Consider the following 17,077-nt stretch of genomic DNA (forward strand, 5'->3'; position numbering starts at 1 on the left):
GCCCGGCAGGCAGCCGCGGGGGGCGGCGGGGGCGGGCGGGGAAGGCTTTGCCGGGTGCACGCGGCGCTGCCGCCACCTGCGCGGCGCTCAGGTAGGTCCGGGCGGCCCGGCCCGCCGAGCCCCGGCCCGCCGCGCTGGCCGCCCCCGCCTCCGGCCCCGCTCCCGGCCCCGCGCCCCTCCCGGCCCCTGCTCGGGCGGCCCTGGCTCGGGCCCCGCTCCCGCCCCCCCTGCCGCGGCCCCCCCCGCCTCCTCCGGGGCTCCCTCCAGGCTACGTCCGTTTCTTTTTGTCTTCCTGTTCCTTTAGATCCTACCAAAGCCAGAGCTTCCCTCGCCAAGCTGCTGGACAGCCCCGGCTGGTCGGTGAGCATCTGCTACCCCTCGGTAGGCCTGGGCAGAGCTGGGCGTGCAGCTTGTCTGGGGCCCGAGCCCCAGGCCGGCTGGAGTCCAGAGCTCCGAGAAGAAGCTTTAGAGTGAGTCGAGATGCTGTTCCCTCAGCAGACAGCTCGTTTGGTCCCTGACTTGTTGCTAGATGCAGGCTGGGTGTTCCAGGAAGGCTCAGCTCCCCTCTAGCTCCCCGAGGGCCGTGCACAGGGGTGGGCAGGCAGCTGCACCCTGCCCAGCCCGGCTCCAGGAGCTCTGTAACCACTGTGCCCAGTTCACTGAGCCTCACCAGTGCTTGTTTTCCTTGGCACCTAAATGGCAGCTGAACTCTTCTCACAATCTGACCTAGTCCCCTTTTGAAGGTAACAAAGGGTGGAGTTTGTTCAGCGTGCTGAGCTCCAGCTCTGGGGATGGTCCAAGTGGCAGCTGGAGCAATTTCTTCCACTGTTTTCATAAAATATATGAATGTACCAAATTTAAAAGCAAATAAATTGTCTTCAGTACAAGTTGCAATCCTCCTTCTGGCCCTTTTCACATTTCTTCCTATATTGGATGACTCAGAAATCCACCCAGGTCCCAGAACAGCATTAAATTTCTCGGGTCTGGTGCTGAGATGGGCAGAATGAATACCTGCAAGTCTTGATCCTGTCTGTGGGAGCTGGGCTTTAAGGCTCTCCAGATCAGTATCTTAAACAGTTCAGACTTTTGCAATCTTGTTGATGGCAACCTTAACATCTCTGTCAAAGGATGATGCTGCAGTTCTGCAAATTTAAGGTGATTTGGTTTTTGTTGGATGAGTTGGTGCTTTTGATGGATTAGGAGGCAAGCAATGTAAGGAGCAGGTTTTACAGCTTCTTCTACATAGAAGTTAGCTGGCTTCTCCTTTCACCCAGCTCTTCCTTCTGGCATTTTTAGTGCTTTTTGACAAAACCTGCAAAAATAGGTCTTGTGTAAGTTTTCCATTCTTGATGTTTCAGGTGCAGGTGCCTAAGAGAATGTTTTTTTCAAACCTCCTGTTTCTTTGGTGTGAGCACTGCAGGCAGCCCTGCTCTGCCTCAAGCCCAGCTGGTTTTGCCTGGCTTCAGGTTTTTATTTGTGGCACTAACTGGGCACCTTGAACAGCCTTAGGGGCTGCTAAAAAGAGAGGCCTTTGAACTTGGGCAACTGAACTCAGAGCTGTGGAGTCTGGAGGAAGTTTGGGGCAAAGGGTGAAAACACAGGAACTGCTGCCCATGCTGCAGGGCCCTCTGTAGGAGCCCTGTGACCCTGTGCCTGTCATTGCTGCCACGTCCATGCTCAGTAAACACAAACACACATGTCACACTTCAGCCTTCCTCTGTCTAGGTCAGCAAGCCTGAACCAGGTTAGGATAGAGAACCTTCCTGGGGGAGTTCACTTGGTGCAGGACATTGCTTTCACTCACTGAGAAGTACTTTTCCAGCACTGAAGTCAAATCTTGAGCCTTCTGGGGCTGATGAGCTGTAGAAATTCCAGCTTTGAGTGGGGTAGGAAAGCAAGTTCTTGAGCATTTTGGGTCATGCTGGAGCTTTTGGCAGTTTGTTGCAGAGGAGGGGAGTATCCTGGCCAAATTCCAACCTGGGTGATTACATTCAGCTGCCTGGAAGGGAGCAGTGGCAACTGCTTCATTGCGCTGTTGGAAAAAGTGGTTTTAGGGTAAAATAGGATGAAAAGTACTTAGAGAAATGTCCCTTTAACCCTCGTAGCATGTTCTTTGAGGTCTTGTGAGGCTTGTCAGTCTGCTGTCATCTTCCTCTAACTGCCAGTGACCCAAGGCTGGGGTGCTGCTTGGGGTGGCTGTGTCACATCACAGGATGGTCTTTGGGGCAGTGGAGCTTTTCTTTTTTTTTTTTTTGGAATGCACAGACACATTCCCAGGCATCAAGCAAGAAAGCAGAAAGTGGGAGAAAAAAAAAAAAAAAAAGAAAGAAATAATAAAAGCACATTGAAAGTTTTCTGTGCTAGAAATTACTGTGCCAGTGGTTGGTGGTTTGGTTTCAAACTGATCCTTTGCTCCAAAAAAGTGGAGAAGCACTGATGTAGGGTAGAGCAACATGGAAATGTGTTTTCTGTTATTTATGGTCCCCCATGTATAACAGGTTTTTTTTTTCTCTCCCTGACTTCCCCTGCTTTGTTTTTCACCCAGATTTTCTTGCTCCTGTTTGAATGATGCCCTCTAACTTTCCAAGTTTTCAGAAGACCCCTGTGTTTTCCCTGGGATAGGAGTATTGCAGCTGCTTCGTAGCAGGAGGATGTTTATGTCTTGTGTCACAGCTTAATTCTGTTCTACTTTAAACCTAGATAAAGGATGAAGACTGTCTGTGCCATTTTGATTACTTCTTCTAGGGTCCAAAGAGAGAATCATTCCCCCTGACCTCCATTTGCTCATGGCCCCGCTGGCTCTAACTGGTGTAAACTTGCCGGTACACAAAAATTCCAGTAGGAAGAACCACCTCCATGTCCAAAATTCCTTTGCCCCTGCTGCTATCAGTGGCTCTTGGTAACCATCTAAAAGCTGAACGACCCAAAGGCAGGAGAGCCATCCATGAGAAGCTGGTGTGGGAATGGACCAGGCTGCCATCCTCTTGAGAGATGAGACCAAGGACCCGTCACCATGACCGCTCCACGCGCTCCTGCGGACGGAGATTCATGCTTTGTCTCCAGACTGACCTTCGTTCTTGTTAAGCTCATTTCACCTCCTGTCACAAGTTTTCCTTTTGGGATCTAGAACCATCCTTAGCCACGGAACTCCTGTGTAAACCACTGTCTTTTTCCCCCCACCCCTCCCAGCCCCCGGTTTCACACCAAGACTGTTACTAGGATTGTTAGTGGAATAAGCAAAGCCAGTGTTGGCAGGGTTTCACTTTGCCCCAGTAGCACCTTTTGCCGCAGAATGCCTTACAGACACCCCCCAGCATGTCCCAGTGTACCTCTTGCCATGAAGTTCCCATCCACTTAGGCACCACCTTAGCTTCCCAACCTGACTTTTAGGGACACTGCAGCACATAGCACCTCAGACAGTAAGTCAGACGTCACCCAGAGGTGCCTTCCAGGTCCGAGAGCTTTCTCCGTCAATGTACTCGGAGCTAAAGAGACCATGTGTGCATCCTGCCGGCTGATCCCACCCAGCTGAGGGAGCATCCTGAAGTGCCTGAGGGGATGGCAGAAGGAGGGCACCCTGGGGCTCCTCCTGTCCGGCTCTGGGTGCGTCGTGTAGGTGTTTACTGTGACGAGCACCGCAAAACGTGGCTTGTGGCTGCGGAAGAGGCAAGTGTCCTTTGAGCTTCCCAGTGCTTGTAGCTTTGCTGTTGTAGGTGCCTCTACTGCATTGCCAGTAACTGCCTGCTCTTTTTGTTACTTTCCCCCAGGAGGAAGGTATGCTGAGGGCTCGGATCCAAAGAGTTCAGGTTCCCCTGGGTGAGGCGCTGCGACCCAGCCAGCTCCCCCCATCCCGGCTGCCTCATATGTGGCAGCTGTCCCAGGGTGAGCAGTACAGGGATAGTAACTCTCGCGTTTGGGAGATAGAGCACCACCTCATGGTAAGGATGGTGGCAACAATAGGCCATAGTCATGCCTGTTTGTGAAGTCGTTTGAGCTCCCTGAGGGACGGCAAAGGACTGTTGTTTTGTTGAAGTCCATTAGCTCAGCCACAGTAACTGTAGACGTATTGAACTTTTCCTTGTCACTTACAGCTTGGTGGTGTTGAAGAACTGCTGCTTAAACTCGTGCCTGGTGATTAATCTGGTATGTGTAGACGTTACCCCTGCTTTGTACTGTGCTCTGTTTATTCCCAGTAATTCTTAAATATGTAATTTTTGTCTTTCAGGAGCAGTGGCTCTAGGAAGGTGTTGTGTATTTTGTACAATAAATGGTTCTGTCTCCACTGAAATGCAGCCACCTCTGAGGTGGAAGCAGTTAAGACAGTGCCATGACACGAGTTTAGGGCAGGCACTGAAGTGTTGTGTCCAAGTGAAACATCAGGGGGAGTTCTAGGTGGACAGAATGTAATTGCCCCAAGTGGAGTTTGGCCAGGATGCTGGAAATAATGCCCTAGTCATACTGGGAAGTGGTGTGGGCTGGTGAATTGTCAGAAATGGGAAAGGCAGGAGCTCTCTGGGCAGGGCAGGAGCTGAACTGTGGCTCAGAGGGAGCTGAAGTCCCACCACTGTTCCAGTAGCAGTGGTGCTTTTCTGCAGAGGTCTCCCATCCCACTACCAGTACTACAAGTTTTTCTCATCTTTTGGTCTCACAGATCACAGTTACAGGTGTCACAGCTGCAGAAAGCCAAGCTGAGTGTCTGAAATCGTTTTCTAGGGATTTGAATAAGATGGATTTGATCCAGCCAGGGTTTTTGTTGGGTTTTTTTTTTTGGAGAGGGACTTCCAAGAGACTCTCCTGGAACAAACAACCCTCCTTGTTGTCTTTATGGGACATACACAACTAAGTTGTTTTGCTTGGTTGTTTCTCTAAGTGCCTCCTCAAGCTGCAGTTGTGTGAGTAACAGCACGTCCTTGGTTGTGTGGAGCTCAGGGAGAGGGTGTTTCCCCAAATACCTGTTCTAGTGTAACATCTAGAGACACAGAACTGTTGACATCTAGTCAGCCGTGTTAATTGGAATCATTACTGGAATCTTTGTGCATCCAAGTGGAAAAGGACACCTTTTGACCTGAGGAAAGAAAAAGGCCTTCAAGTCTAGCAATGTAAAACTTCCCATATTCATTGTCCACACGATCATCCTTTAGGCAGACACAGAGAACTGGGGGTGGATGTTGGCTGGCACCTGCAGGCAGCAGTAGATGTTTGCTGAACTGTGGCAGAGAGGGAGCTCTTTAAGGCCTTGACTGTAAGATATTGCCTTGCCCCCCTATCCCCTATAAAACACATTGTTTCTACAGTAACATTTTCCTATCATTTTAGTTCTCTGAACATGTCCCAGAAGGATCCCTGCCAGAAACAAGCCTGTGAAATACAGAAATGCTTGCAAGGTACCAAGTGTAATTTTGTCTTTTTGGTGTCTTGGTTTTTGGTGGAACTTAACTCTTTGACCTTAATTCTGTTCTCCTTTCCCCTTCAGAAGGAACCACGCAAGCACACAGGCATCCCCTGCTTGCAAAACAAACACAAGGATAATGTCTGGTTTTACTGAAATTCCCTTGTGCTTGATTGTAAATGCCAAGATACCCTTAGTGCAAAGCAGCCTTTGTAACAGTGATGTGCTGGTTTCAGGGTGTTCTCCATGCTGGAAGTGAAATCCCAAGGGTAGTCTTGGGACACAGCTGTAGGTGGGAAGAGCTAGACATTATACTAAGCTCTCTGACAGAGTGGGGAGGGAGGGAGTGGGTGGATTGTATGAGAAGACTGCAGAGCTTCCAGCTCCAGGGGTATTTTAAGAGCAGGTGAGGCAGATCTCTGTCAGGAATGGGCTGGGTGTATGTGGTCTGGCCTCAAGGTATCAGGTGGTCTCCTGGAGACCCTGAACAGCTGTTTTGTATTAGATCAGCTAAATATTTGGAGAGGCAAGGGAGCTTTTGTGATAATGTGTTTCAGGAGCATGAGCTGGGGAGAGCAGGATTGTTACTTGCAGAGGACAATATTTTTAAAATATTTTGGTTTGGATTTGCCTCATGGAATGAGTAAGAGGAAATACCTGGCAAGGCAGCCCAGCTACATGGGAAGGAGTTCTTCCTAAGTGAGCTGGTGGAGCCCTTGGCAGGAGGCTGGTGACCCCACAGCTACAATCAGCTGGGCCAGTCCCACAGCAGCTCATTTCTGCCTTTATTGGCAGACTACAAGCAGGTGAGCTGTGTGGTGGTTGCAGGGGCAACTCTGCAGGCAGGTGGGTGGTAATTCGGGCCACAGGCTCAGTCTGCTCATGTACTGCAGGGCTTCTCTTGTAGGAGAAAGGGACCTGGGGGTCCTGGTGGGCAGGAGGATGGCCATGAGCCAGCAATGTGCCCTTGTGGCTAAGAAGGCCAATGGCATTTTGGGGTGTATTAGAAAGGGTGTGGTTAGTAGGTCAAGAGAGGTTCTCCTCCCCCTCTATTCTGCCCTGGTGAGGCTGCATCTGGAATATTGTGTCCAGTTCTGGGCCCCCTCAGTTCAAAAGGGCAGGGAACTGCTGGAAAGAGTCCAGCACAGAGCCACAAAGATGATGAAGGGAGTGGAACATCTCCCTGATGAGGAAAGGCTGAGGGAGCTGGGTCTCTTGAGCTTGGAGAAAAGGAGACTGAGGGGCGACCTCATCAACGTTTACAAATATGTTAAGGGGTGAGTGTCAGGAGGACAGAGCCAGGCTTTGTTCAGTGATGTCCAGTGACAGGACAAGGGGCAATGGGAGCGTAGGAGCACTGGAGCACATAAACATCAGAAAAAACTTCTTTCCTGTGAGAGTGACAGAGCCCTGGGACAGGCTGCCCAGAGAGGCTGTGGAGTCTCCTTCTCTGGAGACATTCAAAACCTGCCTGGACACGTTCCTGTGTGATGTGCTCTGGGTGACCCTGCTCTGGCAGGGGGGTTTGACTAGATGATCTTTTGAGGTCCCTTCCAACCCCTAGGGTTCTGTGATTCTTTCCAAGGGCCTCTGCAAATCACTGTGGGCTCTGCCACCTTAGCCCACAGGGGCAGTCATCAGAGCACTAGGGCAGAAAGGACACTGGAAACCCACCCGTGTCCTGCAGTGCCTGAAGCTGCAGTGCAGGGCAATGTCTCTGAGCCCGAAACAAAGGCAGGCTGAAGGAAGTGCAGAGGTGACCAAGCTGTGCCATGTACAATGACGTGAGCCCAGTCATCCCAGGTCAGACCAGGAGCTTTTTTAGCCCTGTGACCCAGCTCTGGCACTGTACAAGAGGAGGAGCCTAGGAAGGAAAGTGCGAGGAAGTCAAGTAATCTCTGTGCCTAAGTGATCTGCTGAGCTAGGAGTGGGACCTTTATGTGGAAGGTGGTCCTGTTGCTGTCTCTCTGCAACTGGATTTGGCTGCTGGGTCTGGCTAAGGCCTGCTGCTCACTTGCTGCCTGTTTCTGTTACCCTGCAGAGCAGCAGCCTGCCCAGGACAGGCCTAGAGGAGGCTGCCTGACATGTTCCCCCCCTTCCCTGTACAAACCCTGCAGTGCTGAAGGGTCTAAATGTCCCTGCTTATACCAAGTCCTCTTTGGATGCTGTTATATTTACACTCAGCTGTAAACCTTAGAGTGACATGGCAGCTGGGGTGAAGACCATGGATGGCATGATCCAGCTGAAAAGCAGACAGGCTAAAGAAAGTAAAGCCTGAAGGGCAGCAGTAAGTGAAACCTCATTCTTACTGCAGTGAGAAGTGGTAACTACAACATGGGGGGATTGAAGATGCTCCCATCCACAACAGCAAGGCTGCCTTGGCCTGGCTTGGGTTGCTGAAACTGAAGAGAGCTCGTGGTAGAGCCGAGAAAGTGAGGAAATGCCTGGAAGCAGTTCTTGCTTTTCACGAGCCGCCCTGCAGCTGAAGGGCTGAGCTAGATGTGTCCCTTCTGGGGACAAAGCCTGTTCTCCTCAGCAGACTTGGTGTCTCCTTCTTATTTTCCAGTGAACAACTACATGGAGTCCAGGTGTGAAGCCATGCTGCAGGAGATGCGGAAGTGCTGCGCCCGCTACCCCAGGGGCAGATCCATCTGTTGTTCAGGGTTTGAGAAAGAAGAAAGGGAGAGACAAAACCTGAAGGTGATTCCAGAAGGAATTCCCCCACCACCTCAGTAACACAATGCAGCTCCAGCAGGTGCTGGAGCATGGACTCATTTGCAGAACTTGTGTGTGTTTTTTTCCAAGCCTTCTTTAGACTTTCAGGAAAGCCAGATTGCTCCTAGAACACACCTTCCAGCACACCAAAAAGTATAACGTAGTACCAACAGATGGCCTGGTTAACAGACTTGATTTTATGTACCAAAACATCATCTACATTGTCTTTTGCATTGTACCTGTGTCTGTGAAAAGTCAACTTGATGTTTTCAGAATGCTTACCTTACTCTAGTCCATCCTTGCTCTCAAAATGGAGAACTGGAACCAAGTTATTCTGGCTTCTGGAGCGGGAGGTACAGGAAGTGAGCTCAGAAGAGTGAGTGAGTTCAAGCATGACACATGAAACAAGCCCATTTTGACACAGCAGAGGTATTGCTGCCATCCTGCAGTAATTCCAGACAACATTTGCCTGCCCAGTGGTTCAAGCTCAAGAATGGGAATCAGGTCTGGGGAGATTGTTCCTAGATCTTGCATAGATCACAAGTGACTACAGGTCACTTTGCTCAAGTGCCTCACTTTCCCACTGGGCAGACTCTTGGTTACCTTCTGTTAGAATTGCCTACACGCTGCTATTTGCATGACAAAGATGTTACAAGAACATGATTTCAGGGATTGCTACAGAAATAAGATGATGATTATTATTTTTTTTTAAAAAGAGCAATATTCCTTTGAAAGATCTGACTGTTGATATAAAAAGTTACCAATTTAGATATGATTGAAAAACCTTGAAGCAATATGTTAGGGACCCAGCGTGGTTCAACCCGCTGGTACCCAGAGGCCTGTCACAAAGCCCTGGGCTAGATCCAGGAACTGATTTAGGTGCCACTTACTGGACAAGCAGTTGCAGGCACTTGGTTTCAACACCGCATTCCAGACTCACTCACAAGCCGGCTGTGTCTGGACCCTCGGGGAGAGGTGGCTTTTCAGAAGCTCTCACACCTATAGCAGAATGTCCTGTGACCTGTAGGAGGAGCTCGGTAGGCAGGTTCCTGCATCACCCTTCGGAGCTTCCCAAGTCTCTCTGTCCCCTCTAACAGGACTCCAGGCACCTCAGTGGGTGCCAGGTCCACTGCAGGGCCCAGGCACCCAAGAACCAGACTTCACACCCACTAGGCCCCTAACTCTGTCGTTAGATCTAGCCGTAAAGGACTTTTGTGCTGTGATCAACTACAACCTACTTAAGAAATAACAGCTTCTATAAACAGACCACTGTAGTCTAGGCACTATAGTTAAGTGTATTGAAGCCTAAAGGAGCAAAATCATCTGTACTCACTACTCTGAAATACCGTGGTACAAAATAAATTACTGGAACAAACTGCAGTCTCAGTTTGGTGGTTTATTGAGAGCACCACAGGGCTGCAAGCTCACAGGCCAGAGCTACACGTGGTATCATCAGGTTTAAATAGAAGCTGCTTCTGGTTTTGCACCTGGGACTTGAGATCAGAATAATTTAGAGCTAGTCTTCCACTCCTGCCCCCAAAAAACACCTCAAGAAACCCCAACTTAAGACAAAAGAGGGGTTCTATTCCTGAAAAGTAGGGGATAGTGATAACAATGCTGTAAAACAGCTCTAACACTTAACAAGTAGCTCATTTTTCCCTTTTGCCCAATACAAGGAGCAGTGGAAAGAAAGTCACCAACAGATGATTAAAAATAAATATTTAGGCTTATGTTGCTTATCAAAAGAAAAGCCTCATCTCCGTGCCCATTTCTGCTGGAGTGGAACAAACTTGTTCAGCAGGGAGGCTCTGAAAACAAGTTGGCAGCATCATCACCTCCTGCTCCAGAAGCACCCCACCTTTTGGGAACATGGGATAACTGGATCATAAAGGAGAGAGATTGATCAGCTACCCACAGCCATCTGCAGAGGAGGGGAAGCTGGAGCCTCATGCTGTCAGACTGGCTGTAACTGCTCCTGTGAGTCAAACACAACACACGGGGTAAGACAAAACCACACTGGTTTCCCAGCAAGTCAACAGACCTCACACAGAAGCTAGAAGAGCAAAACTGTTTAATAAAATATCACTTCAACAAGCATTTACATACAATATATAAAAACACTTGAAAAGCCTAGTGTGTTTTAAAACTTCTCATACTGCAACAGATGCCAGAGGTTGATGAAACAAGACCAAGAGGAGCAGGGGTGAGGAGAGGGGGAGCAGCTCACCTTGGCACCTGCAACATTGACAAAGCATCCCACAGAGGCTGGTTCAGCATCAGTGCTTCCTTTGTGGGACCAGAGCATCTAATGGGCCCAGAGCCCAACAGTGGCACAGCAGGAAGATCAGCCTGAGCCCGATGTCCTTGTCCACTCCCTGCCTGAATTCATGTCAAACTCCACATTTGTTACTCGTTTCCCCTTCCAGCAGCAACTGAGGCATTTTAGCTCCCTCTCTGGGCCGTTTCTCTCCATAGCAGGAAGGCAGGACGCTGTGGAGCAGAACCCACTGCATCCTTTGCCAGAGCTGGGCAGAAATAGTGATTTATTTGAGCCTGAAAAACATCCCTAAGGTCTGTTAATGGTTTACTTTGAGCTTTGTCGTTGGAGAAAGCTTTGTGGAGATTAGTGCATCTCAGAAGAAGCTGTGCTTTGCAGCACCAGGCAGAGGGGCGGCAACACTTTTTCCTACAGGAACAAGAGAGATCCTGCAATACAAACACATCAATTCATGCACCATCAGCCCTGCAAGGTTCCTACAAAAAACCAAAACAACCCAAAGCCACCACCACCATCTGTCACTGCACTCCCAAACACCAATTTAATGAAGACCCAGTTGCTGCACCACATCACTGCTGCAGCTCTGCAGGGCTTTTAGGAAGACTAGCATTAAAAGGATGCAAGCCCAGGGCTCCTTTAATCTCCTTGGCCACTTATGGCAGAGCAGGAACAAAGATACCAATTCCTGTTTCTCCTGCAGTCTCTTCTCAGATCCTGAAGGTGAGAAAACACCTAAATCAACGTGTTGCCACACTGACACTTCAACAAAACTGAAACAAAATTAACAACTGCAAGTGCTCATCCCAAAACCTCTGCTGGAAGAACCCACTGTGCCAGCTCTTTCAGCAGCTCTTGGAGGAAGATCCCACTTCCAGCCATGCAGAGGGCAGGTGTGGATGACCAGGAAGGCACCATCCAGCTCTGCAGATGCAGTGCAGCCACTGAACCAGGTGCTGCCTCACCCACACACGCCATCACTCCCTAGAACATGTCCCAGGGAAGGATGTGCTGACTTCCACATAAAATCCCACATTACAGGCAAGAACTCCTACATGTACCTGCTGGAGAAAACCACCCTCCTGTCATGTCCTCACACTCTGGAAAGCTGTCATGCCAGCGTGCCACAGCCAATGCAGAACAATTCAAAGGGATTATTTTTTTAATATAATTTTCTCTCCTAGGTTAGAGTTCTGCTCTGCACACATCTGCATTGGGACACTGTCCAAAACCAGCTGAGCTCTGCACCTGGACTGTTTCCTCACCTGTAGGAGAAGGGCTGCTTCCATCTGATGGAATTAAGCAAGTATCTTTTGTTTTGTGGGTTTTTTTTTGGTGGAAATGCTAAATGTGAAGAAGGAAAATAACCAAGACAGGAAGTAGGGAAAGGAGCTGCTCCCAGAAGAGCCCAACCTGGTTTTCCCAAGTATTGTCATGTCTTTTGCTTGCAGAGACCAGAGAGATTGAGTTTGTGCTCTGCAGAGGCAGGTCAAGGACTGCATTCCAGATTCCACATCCTCCCTCATCACCACTCCCCTAGAGCTGGCAACAGGGACCCTGGATCAGTACAAGGTACCTTCAGCAGGGATGTATTTCCTGCCTACAATCCTGTCCTGCACGGTTACATCTCAGAACATCACCAGCTCCAAAGATACCAGAGAAGGTCATGGCAGACCTAGAAACACCAGTCTGAGGCCAAAGGTGGTTGACAGTAAGTAGCACAGCTGAAACACGTCCCACCTGTGCCAGCTGGCCTGACAAAGATGGAGCACACTGGAAGTCTGACACAGGACTGGAGCTCAGCACATGTCAGAGGCTGAGCAGCCAGGAAGGTGCTCTGCAGTGACTTCCAGAACACACGATGACAGGAAAGGGCCTGGAGAGTCACCCAAGATGCTCAGTTTCCATGCAGTGCCAATGCTGCAGTTCCAGTCAGGGGTATAAATCACATCAGAGAAGCCAAATGGCCATCTAGGTGCAGTGCAATGGCAGAGGGAGGGCAGGAGAAGCCCCAGCACCACGTAGAGCATCGACTCGCTCCTTACCCACCTGTCCCAGTCAGCCCAGGCTGTCCCTTGACATTTCTGCTTCCAACCCAGGAAAGCCAAGCACATTTTGGACTGCACACACCATCTCTGTGCAGAGGGGAGCAGAGGCTTTCCAGGTATTGGGGCAGAACAGGTGCAAGCTAAATAGCAGTGAAGAGCTGCTGTACACACACACTGGCAGACAAATGAACAGGCAACAGCCCTGAGCACCTGGGAAGTAGCACGTTTAGGAGTCTTCACTGCTACCACATGTTTATGAGATTGCAGCTCAACAGAAAATCTGGGACTGGGCATATTTAGTGGGGAAAGGAGTTGCAGTGATACACTGGGAGTTACAAGCTTTCAGGCTGATCCCAGCACCCTAAACCCACCCAGAGGAAACAGTTGGAAATCAGAAGCAGTGTTGTAAAAAATAACACCTGGGACCTGTGAGCAGAAGGGACTGAGCCTGTCAGCAACATCCTGTGAATTCTAAGTGAAACAGAACAGCAGTGGAGGAGGGCAAAGGAGGCTGGACACAAAGGGAGAGTCAAGCACAGTTCCTAGGATGCCATTCCAAGCAGGAATCCTCCAGCAAACCCTCCAGTCAGGATAACATTCTTCTTCAAAAATATGATCACCTGAGGAGGGGAGAGAAGAACCAACAGTGTTCACCAACAGCATGTCACCCACCCACCCTCCTGTGAGAGGAAATCCCTCAGGCTGTTCCCCAAGGTGAGTGATGCTCAGAGAGAGGCCACTGCCCAGGGTGGGAAAGTGTACTACCTACTGATCTCCCCACTGCTGTACAGCTCCTGGAGTGATCCACAGAGCTGCAGGCCCCAGATCACAGTCTTCAGGGCTCTCTCAAAACCAGCACAGTCAGTCTGACAGAAGGAGCTGCTGACTGTGTGTGTCAGACCAGGGTCCAGCAGAGCACAGGGTCACTAGGCCACTCTGCTGCCAAGCTGCTTCGCTTTCCTCGTCAGACAGAAGAGACACTTCTCCCCACAACCCCTGTGTGTTTGCTCCCAATCCCAAGGAATTTGCAGCAACATATGGGGAGCTGCTGTCAAGCCACTCTGGCTGTCTCAGATATGCAGATAGCTTTGCCATCATTCCAGTTTATCATGCAAACATTCCCTCCTTGTATTTGCACAGCGGAAGATCCATAATAGCCCAAGAACCAGTCCCATCCTCTGCTGTCCCTCCAGCTAAGTACCTGCACATGCCCTAGGAGAGTTGTCTCACCTCATCCACTCTGCTCTTCACTTCTGGAGACATTTTGTTACCACTGCTGTGAAATTTCAGCTGCTGCTTGGCTTTGTTCATGTCCCGTTCCACCAGCTTCCAGTCCACTTTGATGTATCCCGTGTGGTTTGCAATCTAGAGTTTTGAGGGATGAAAAGTCTTGCATGACCACGGCTCAACAGACCCCCTTGCCCACCCACCTTCTCTGACCACAGCCACCTCCCACTTACTGGTCCAGTGGGCAGAGAGGATGAGCACATTAGCTTAAAAATTGGACAGGACCACCCCTGTAGCTGCATGAAGTGTCCTGCAGTCTCTGTCTCCCCACAGCAACCCCCAACAGCAGGGCACAGTTGCAGCCCAGCCTGTTTCAGCCTCTCTTCTCTCATGTAAAGCTGGAATCACTCCCCCCTCACAAATGCCATGTTTATCATGGGGACTCTGCAGCTCTCCAGCTGCTATGGGTGGACCCAGCTATTAATAGCCTGCTCATCTCTAAATATTTCATCTGGTCAAGATGATTCAGAAGTTAAACTCTCCCTGCTAAGAGCAAGGTTTTGGCTTTCAGAAGAACAAGCAGAGCCAGAAGAGTGGGGAGAATGACTCACACACAAGACAGCACCTGAGAAAGAAACAAACAGGACTGCTGAGGAAAGCCTGAGAATTGTTCTGCCTCCTGAAGGATGTTTGACCTAGATGTCCACATCCAAGCAGCTCCCCTCAGTGCCAGGGTTCTTGGAAGCCAGGATAAATGGTTGGGGACAGAGAGAGATCTCCTTCTCTCTCCCCTTCCCCAGTGCTTTATAGGGAGCCCCACATGTGCTGGCCTGACTCCTCAGGTAGCCAGCTTGATCCTGAAGTTTACACACACTGATCCTGCTCTGCTGCCACATCTATGTACCCTGGGGAACACACACCCTTCACATCCACGGACACATGGAGCTCCTGGCAGAGCAGGGAACTGGCCCCACAGGTCCCAACAGGTGATGATCACTAGGCAGCCCTCCATCCCCACCAGCACAGCCCTCAGAAAGCCTGGACCACTCTTCATACACACCTGAAGGAGGAAAAAGCCACCTCCCACTGCTGTCGCTGCCAGCTTTCCAACTTTCTGGAAGATGAATCCAGTACACCTACAAAGCAACCAGGATGCAGTCAGGAGAATGAGTTACCACACACTCTCAGCCTGCTTTCCACAGGCAGGGCTGCCTCTGGCAGTCAGTACCAAACACTCAGAGACAGCCTGGCCAACCGCAGAAAGAACTTAGACACACACAGACAGAAAGAGAAAGGATTTGCCCCCAGCCAAGCATGATGCCTTAACAGCTTCTTCTCACCACTGCAGTTTTGCTTATCTCTTCAACATCAACCCTCTGCCAACAGAGCAGTCAGAAACACGTGATTTCATCAAAACCAACAATGGATTTTAGCTTTTTGTTTTGTCTTGTTTTAAACTGATCTAATCTCTGAAGGGATATCAGGAAGCACATCTGCTGCTGCTGCTCCACGACAGAGCATGGGGAGCAGATCACAAGGCAGGCTGCTTTGTTGCCCAAACAGCTGCTTACTTTCCATTTCTCAGAAGAGAAAAATTCTGAAACCAGCAGACAGCAGCACTCTGAAGCTACACTGGTCTCCAAAGTCAGTTACATGCTTTCAACACAAAAGACATCACTGCATCCACCAAACAAGTACCACCCCTCTGCTCAGACATGCAGCTAAGGGCTAGTGTATTGGATCACCCAAATTGGACTTGACTTCAACCAGTTTCCTTATCAACACTGCAAAACAACACAGGAACCTGCTTTTACCCATTTCTGAATATATACATGTAGTAAAGACACAGAAGAGGTGTCCAGCTCATATTTTTATCAGAAAATGATCTGCCACACACTTTTAAAGTGCTGCCCCACATGAAGACACCGAGCATGGCAAGGAGCAAAGCAGTGGGATTACACAGAGTTTTCATCTCCGTGTTGCTGTGGGAACGAAGCTGCAAACAGACCCACATGCCACCAGCAAGTGAGAGGGACCCCAGGAACCACAGAGACAGGGGCAACACACCACCCCTGCAGGATGCTTTTGTGAGGGATGTGCCTGAAACACATCCACCTCCGGGGAAGAAGGTATCCTTGTTCCAAGAGGCTCATATTTATCTGTCCTAAATTCAACGCCACCGCTTCACGCCAGCAGCCAAAGAGAATTTACCTCACCTCAAAAATCAAAGCCTGAGGCTGTTTTCTTCCCTAGGGGGAACTCTCGACTCTTCAGTTCCACACCAGAGAGGCCCTTCAGGCCTCCCACAGCTCAGCAGAGCGTGCCAGAGCACAGCGGGCTGGGCAAGCTGGACACCTGCCCTCTCTGACAGCCCGAGAGATGACTGCCCGGCACCTGCCAGCGTGTCCCCAGGAGCACGGCGATGCCGCAGCCCCCTGCCCGCCCCGCAGCCCCCTGCCCGCCCCGCAGCCCCCTGCCCGCCCCGCAGCCCCCTGCACGCCCCGCAGCCCCCTGCCCGCCCCGCAGCCCCCTGCCTGCCCCGCAGCCCCCTGCCCGCCCCGCAGCCCCCGGCCCGTCCCCGCAGCCCCCTGCCCGCCCCCCAGCCCGCCCCGCAGCCCCCGGCCCGCCCCGCAGCCCCGCACGTCTCACCAGCCCGTCACCCCTCCGATCACCAGCTGCGTGGCCACGTTGTACTTCTCAGCGCTCGACCCCGAGCTGGGGCCGAAGACCTTGCGCCACCAGGGCCGGTTCTTGGTGTACTCCGCCAGGTCCAGCACGTTGAACGAGTCCTCCTTCGCACCTGCAGGCAGCCGCACAAGCTGAGCGCGGGTCCCGCTGCCGCACCGAGCCCGGCAGCTGCCCCGCCACGCAACCCACGGGGCCTGGCGCTGCGCCCCGAGCCTTCGGGAGCCCTCAGGCCGCCCTCCGACACCCCTCAGCCTCCATCCCCGGAGCCCCTCGCCGCCCTGCGGTGTTCACACAACCCCCCGAGGCGGGGGCGGGTCCCCGCAGCAGCCGCACCGAGCGCGGGGCCCCGCAGGCCCCGCTACCGCCCGCCGGAAAGGGCAGCCCCCCCGCGCCAACCGCCCCGCGGGGCTGTCGAGCCGGGGGAAGGAGGCGAACCCCGCTGCTGCAGCCCCGGGACTGGGCAGGAAGGCAGCGCCGGCCCCGCACCGTCCCCCCGCACCTCCGCCCGGCGCCGCCATCGCGCCGCGCTCCTCCGCCCGCGGCACGTGACCAGGCGCCGTGACCGCGCCCCGGGCGCGTCACCGGCAGGAGGAGCCGGAGGGGGAGGCGGGAGCGCGCCTGGGCTGCGCGCGGGGCTCGGGCCCCCGCAACCCGACCCGCAACCCGACCCGCGCCGGGACTGTCCGGCATCCCCGCCGCTCCCCCGGGCACCCAGAGCTGGCACCGGGGCTGGCA

General features: G+C 51.8%; 3 protein-coding genes across 9 annotated transcripts; 2 read left to right on the forward strand and 1 right to left on the reverse strand.

Moving 5' to 3' along the window:
- The first annotated feature begins 51 nt into the window (after positions 1–51).
- Positions 52–5,352, forward strand: MTCP1 (mature T cell proliferation 1). 7 transcript variants are annotated; one of them, XM_051630065.1, is made up of 6 exons: positions 52–91; positions 305–360; positions 2,746–3,666; positions 3,768–3,938; positions 4,092–4,143; positions 5,317–5,352. In XM_051630065.1, the coding sequence occupies exons 3-5, from the start codon at positions 3,559–3,561 to the stop codon at positions 4,137–4,139; spliced, it is 327 nt and encodes a 108-aa protein (XP_051486025.1). In that variant the 5' UTR covers positions 52–91; positions 305–360; positions 2,746–3,558; the 3' UTR covers positions 4,140–4,143; positions 5,317–5,352. The 7 variants fall into 7 exon arrangements, with proteins under 7 accessions (XP_051486025.1, XP_051486020.1, XP_051486024.1 ...); XM_051630060.1 differs by having other exon boundaries at positions 67–91; positions 2,701–3,666; XM_051630064.1 differs by lacking the exons at positions 52–91; positions 305–360 and adding an exon at positions 363–381 and having other exon boundaries at positions 2,701–3,666.
- On the forward strand, positions 5,322–9,479 carry CMC4 (C-X9-C motif containing 4). Its single transcript, XM_051630067.1, has 2 exons — positions 5,322–5,384; positions 7,956–9,479. Exons 1-2 carry the CDS (start codon positions 5,327–5,329, stop codon positions 8,123–8,125), a joined length of 228 nt encoding a protein of 75 aa, XP_051486027.1. The 5' UTR covers positions 5,322–5,326; the 3' UTR covers positions 8,126–9,479.
- A 679-nt stretch (positions 9,480–10,158) lies between these two features.
- FUNDC2 (FUN14 domain containing 2) lies at positions 10,159–16,914 on the reverse strand. The gene is made up of 5 exons (XM_051630058.1): positions 16,842–16,914; positions 16,304–16,454; positions 14,715–14,790; positions 13,658–13,792; positions 10,159–13,047 (listed from the first exon to the last, which is right to left on the reverse strand). The coding sequence occupies exons 1-5, from the start codon at positions 16,858–16,860 to the stop codon at positions 12,970–12,972; spliced, it is 459 nt and encodes a 152-aa protein (XP_051486018.1). The 5' UTR covers positions 16,861–16,914; the 3' UTR covers positions 10,159–12,969.
- Between the last annotated feature and the right edge of the window lie 163 nt (positions 16,915–17,077).

This window comes from Apus apus, chromosome 12 (genome assembly GCF_020740795.1).
Source record: "Apus apus isolate bApuApu2 chromosome 12, bApuApu2.pri.cur, whole genome shotgun sequence".
NCBI lineage: Eukaryota > Metazoa > Chordata > Aves > Apodiformes > Apodidae > Apus > Apus apus.

Excerpts from the sequence above, each read along its gene's own strand:
- FUNDC2 (XM_051630058.1), bottom strand. Across the intron at positions 14,791-16,303 it reads ATCGGAGGGGTGACGGGCTG|GTGTACTGGATTCATCTTCC; the intron begins GTGAGACGTGCG and ends GTTGCTTTGTAG. Across the intron at positions 13,048-13,657 it reads TGAAGAGCAGAGTGGATGAG|GTGATCATATTTTTGAAGAA; the intron begins GTGAGACAACTC and ends TCCCCTCCTCAG.
- MTCP1 (XM_051630065.1), top strand. The coding sequence starts at position 3,559 with ATGGCAGAAGGAGGGCACCCTGGGGCTCCTCCTGTCCGGCTCTGGGTG. Across the intron at positions 3,667-3,767 it reads GGCTTGTGGCTGCGGAAGAG|GAGGAAGGTATGCTGAGGGC; the intron begins GCAAGTGTCCTT and ends ACTTTCCCCCAG. Across the intron at positions 3,939-4,091 it reads AGATAGAGCACCACCTCATG|CTTGGTGGTGTTGAAGAACT; the intron begins GTAAGGATGGTG and ends TGTCACTTACAG.
- CMC4 (XM_051630067.1), top strand. The coding sequence starts at position 5,327 with ATGTCCCAGAAGGATCCCTGCCAGAAACAAGCCTGTGAAATACAGAAA. Across the intron at positions 5,385-7,955 it reads AATACAGAAATGCTTGCAAG|TGAACAACTACATGGAGTCC; the intron begins GTACCAAGTGTA and ends CTTATTTTCCAG.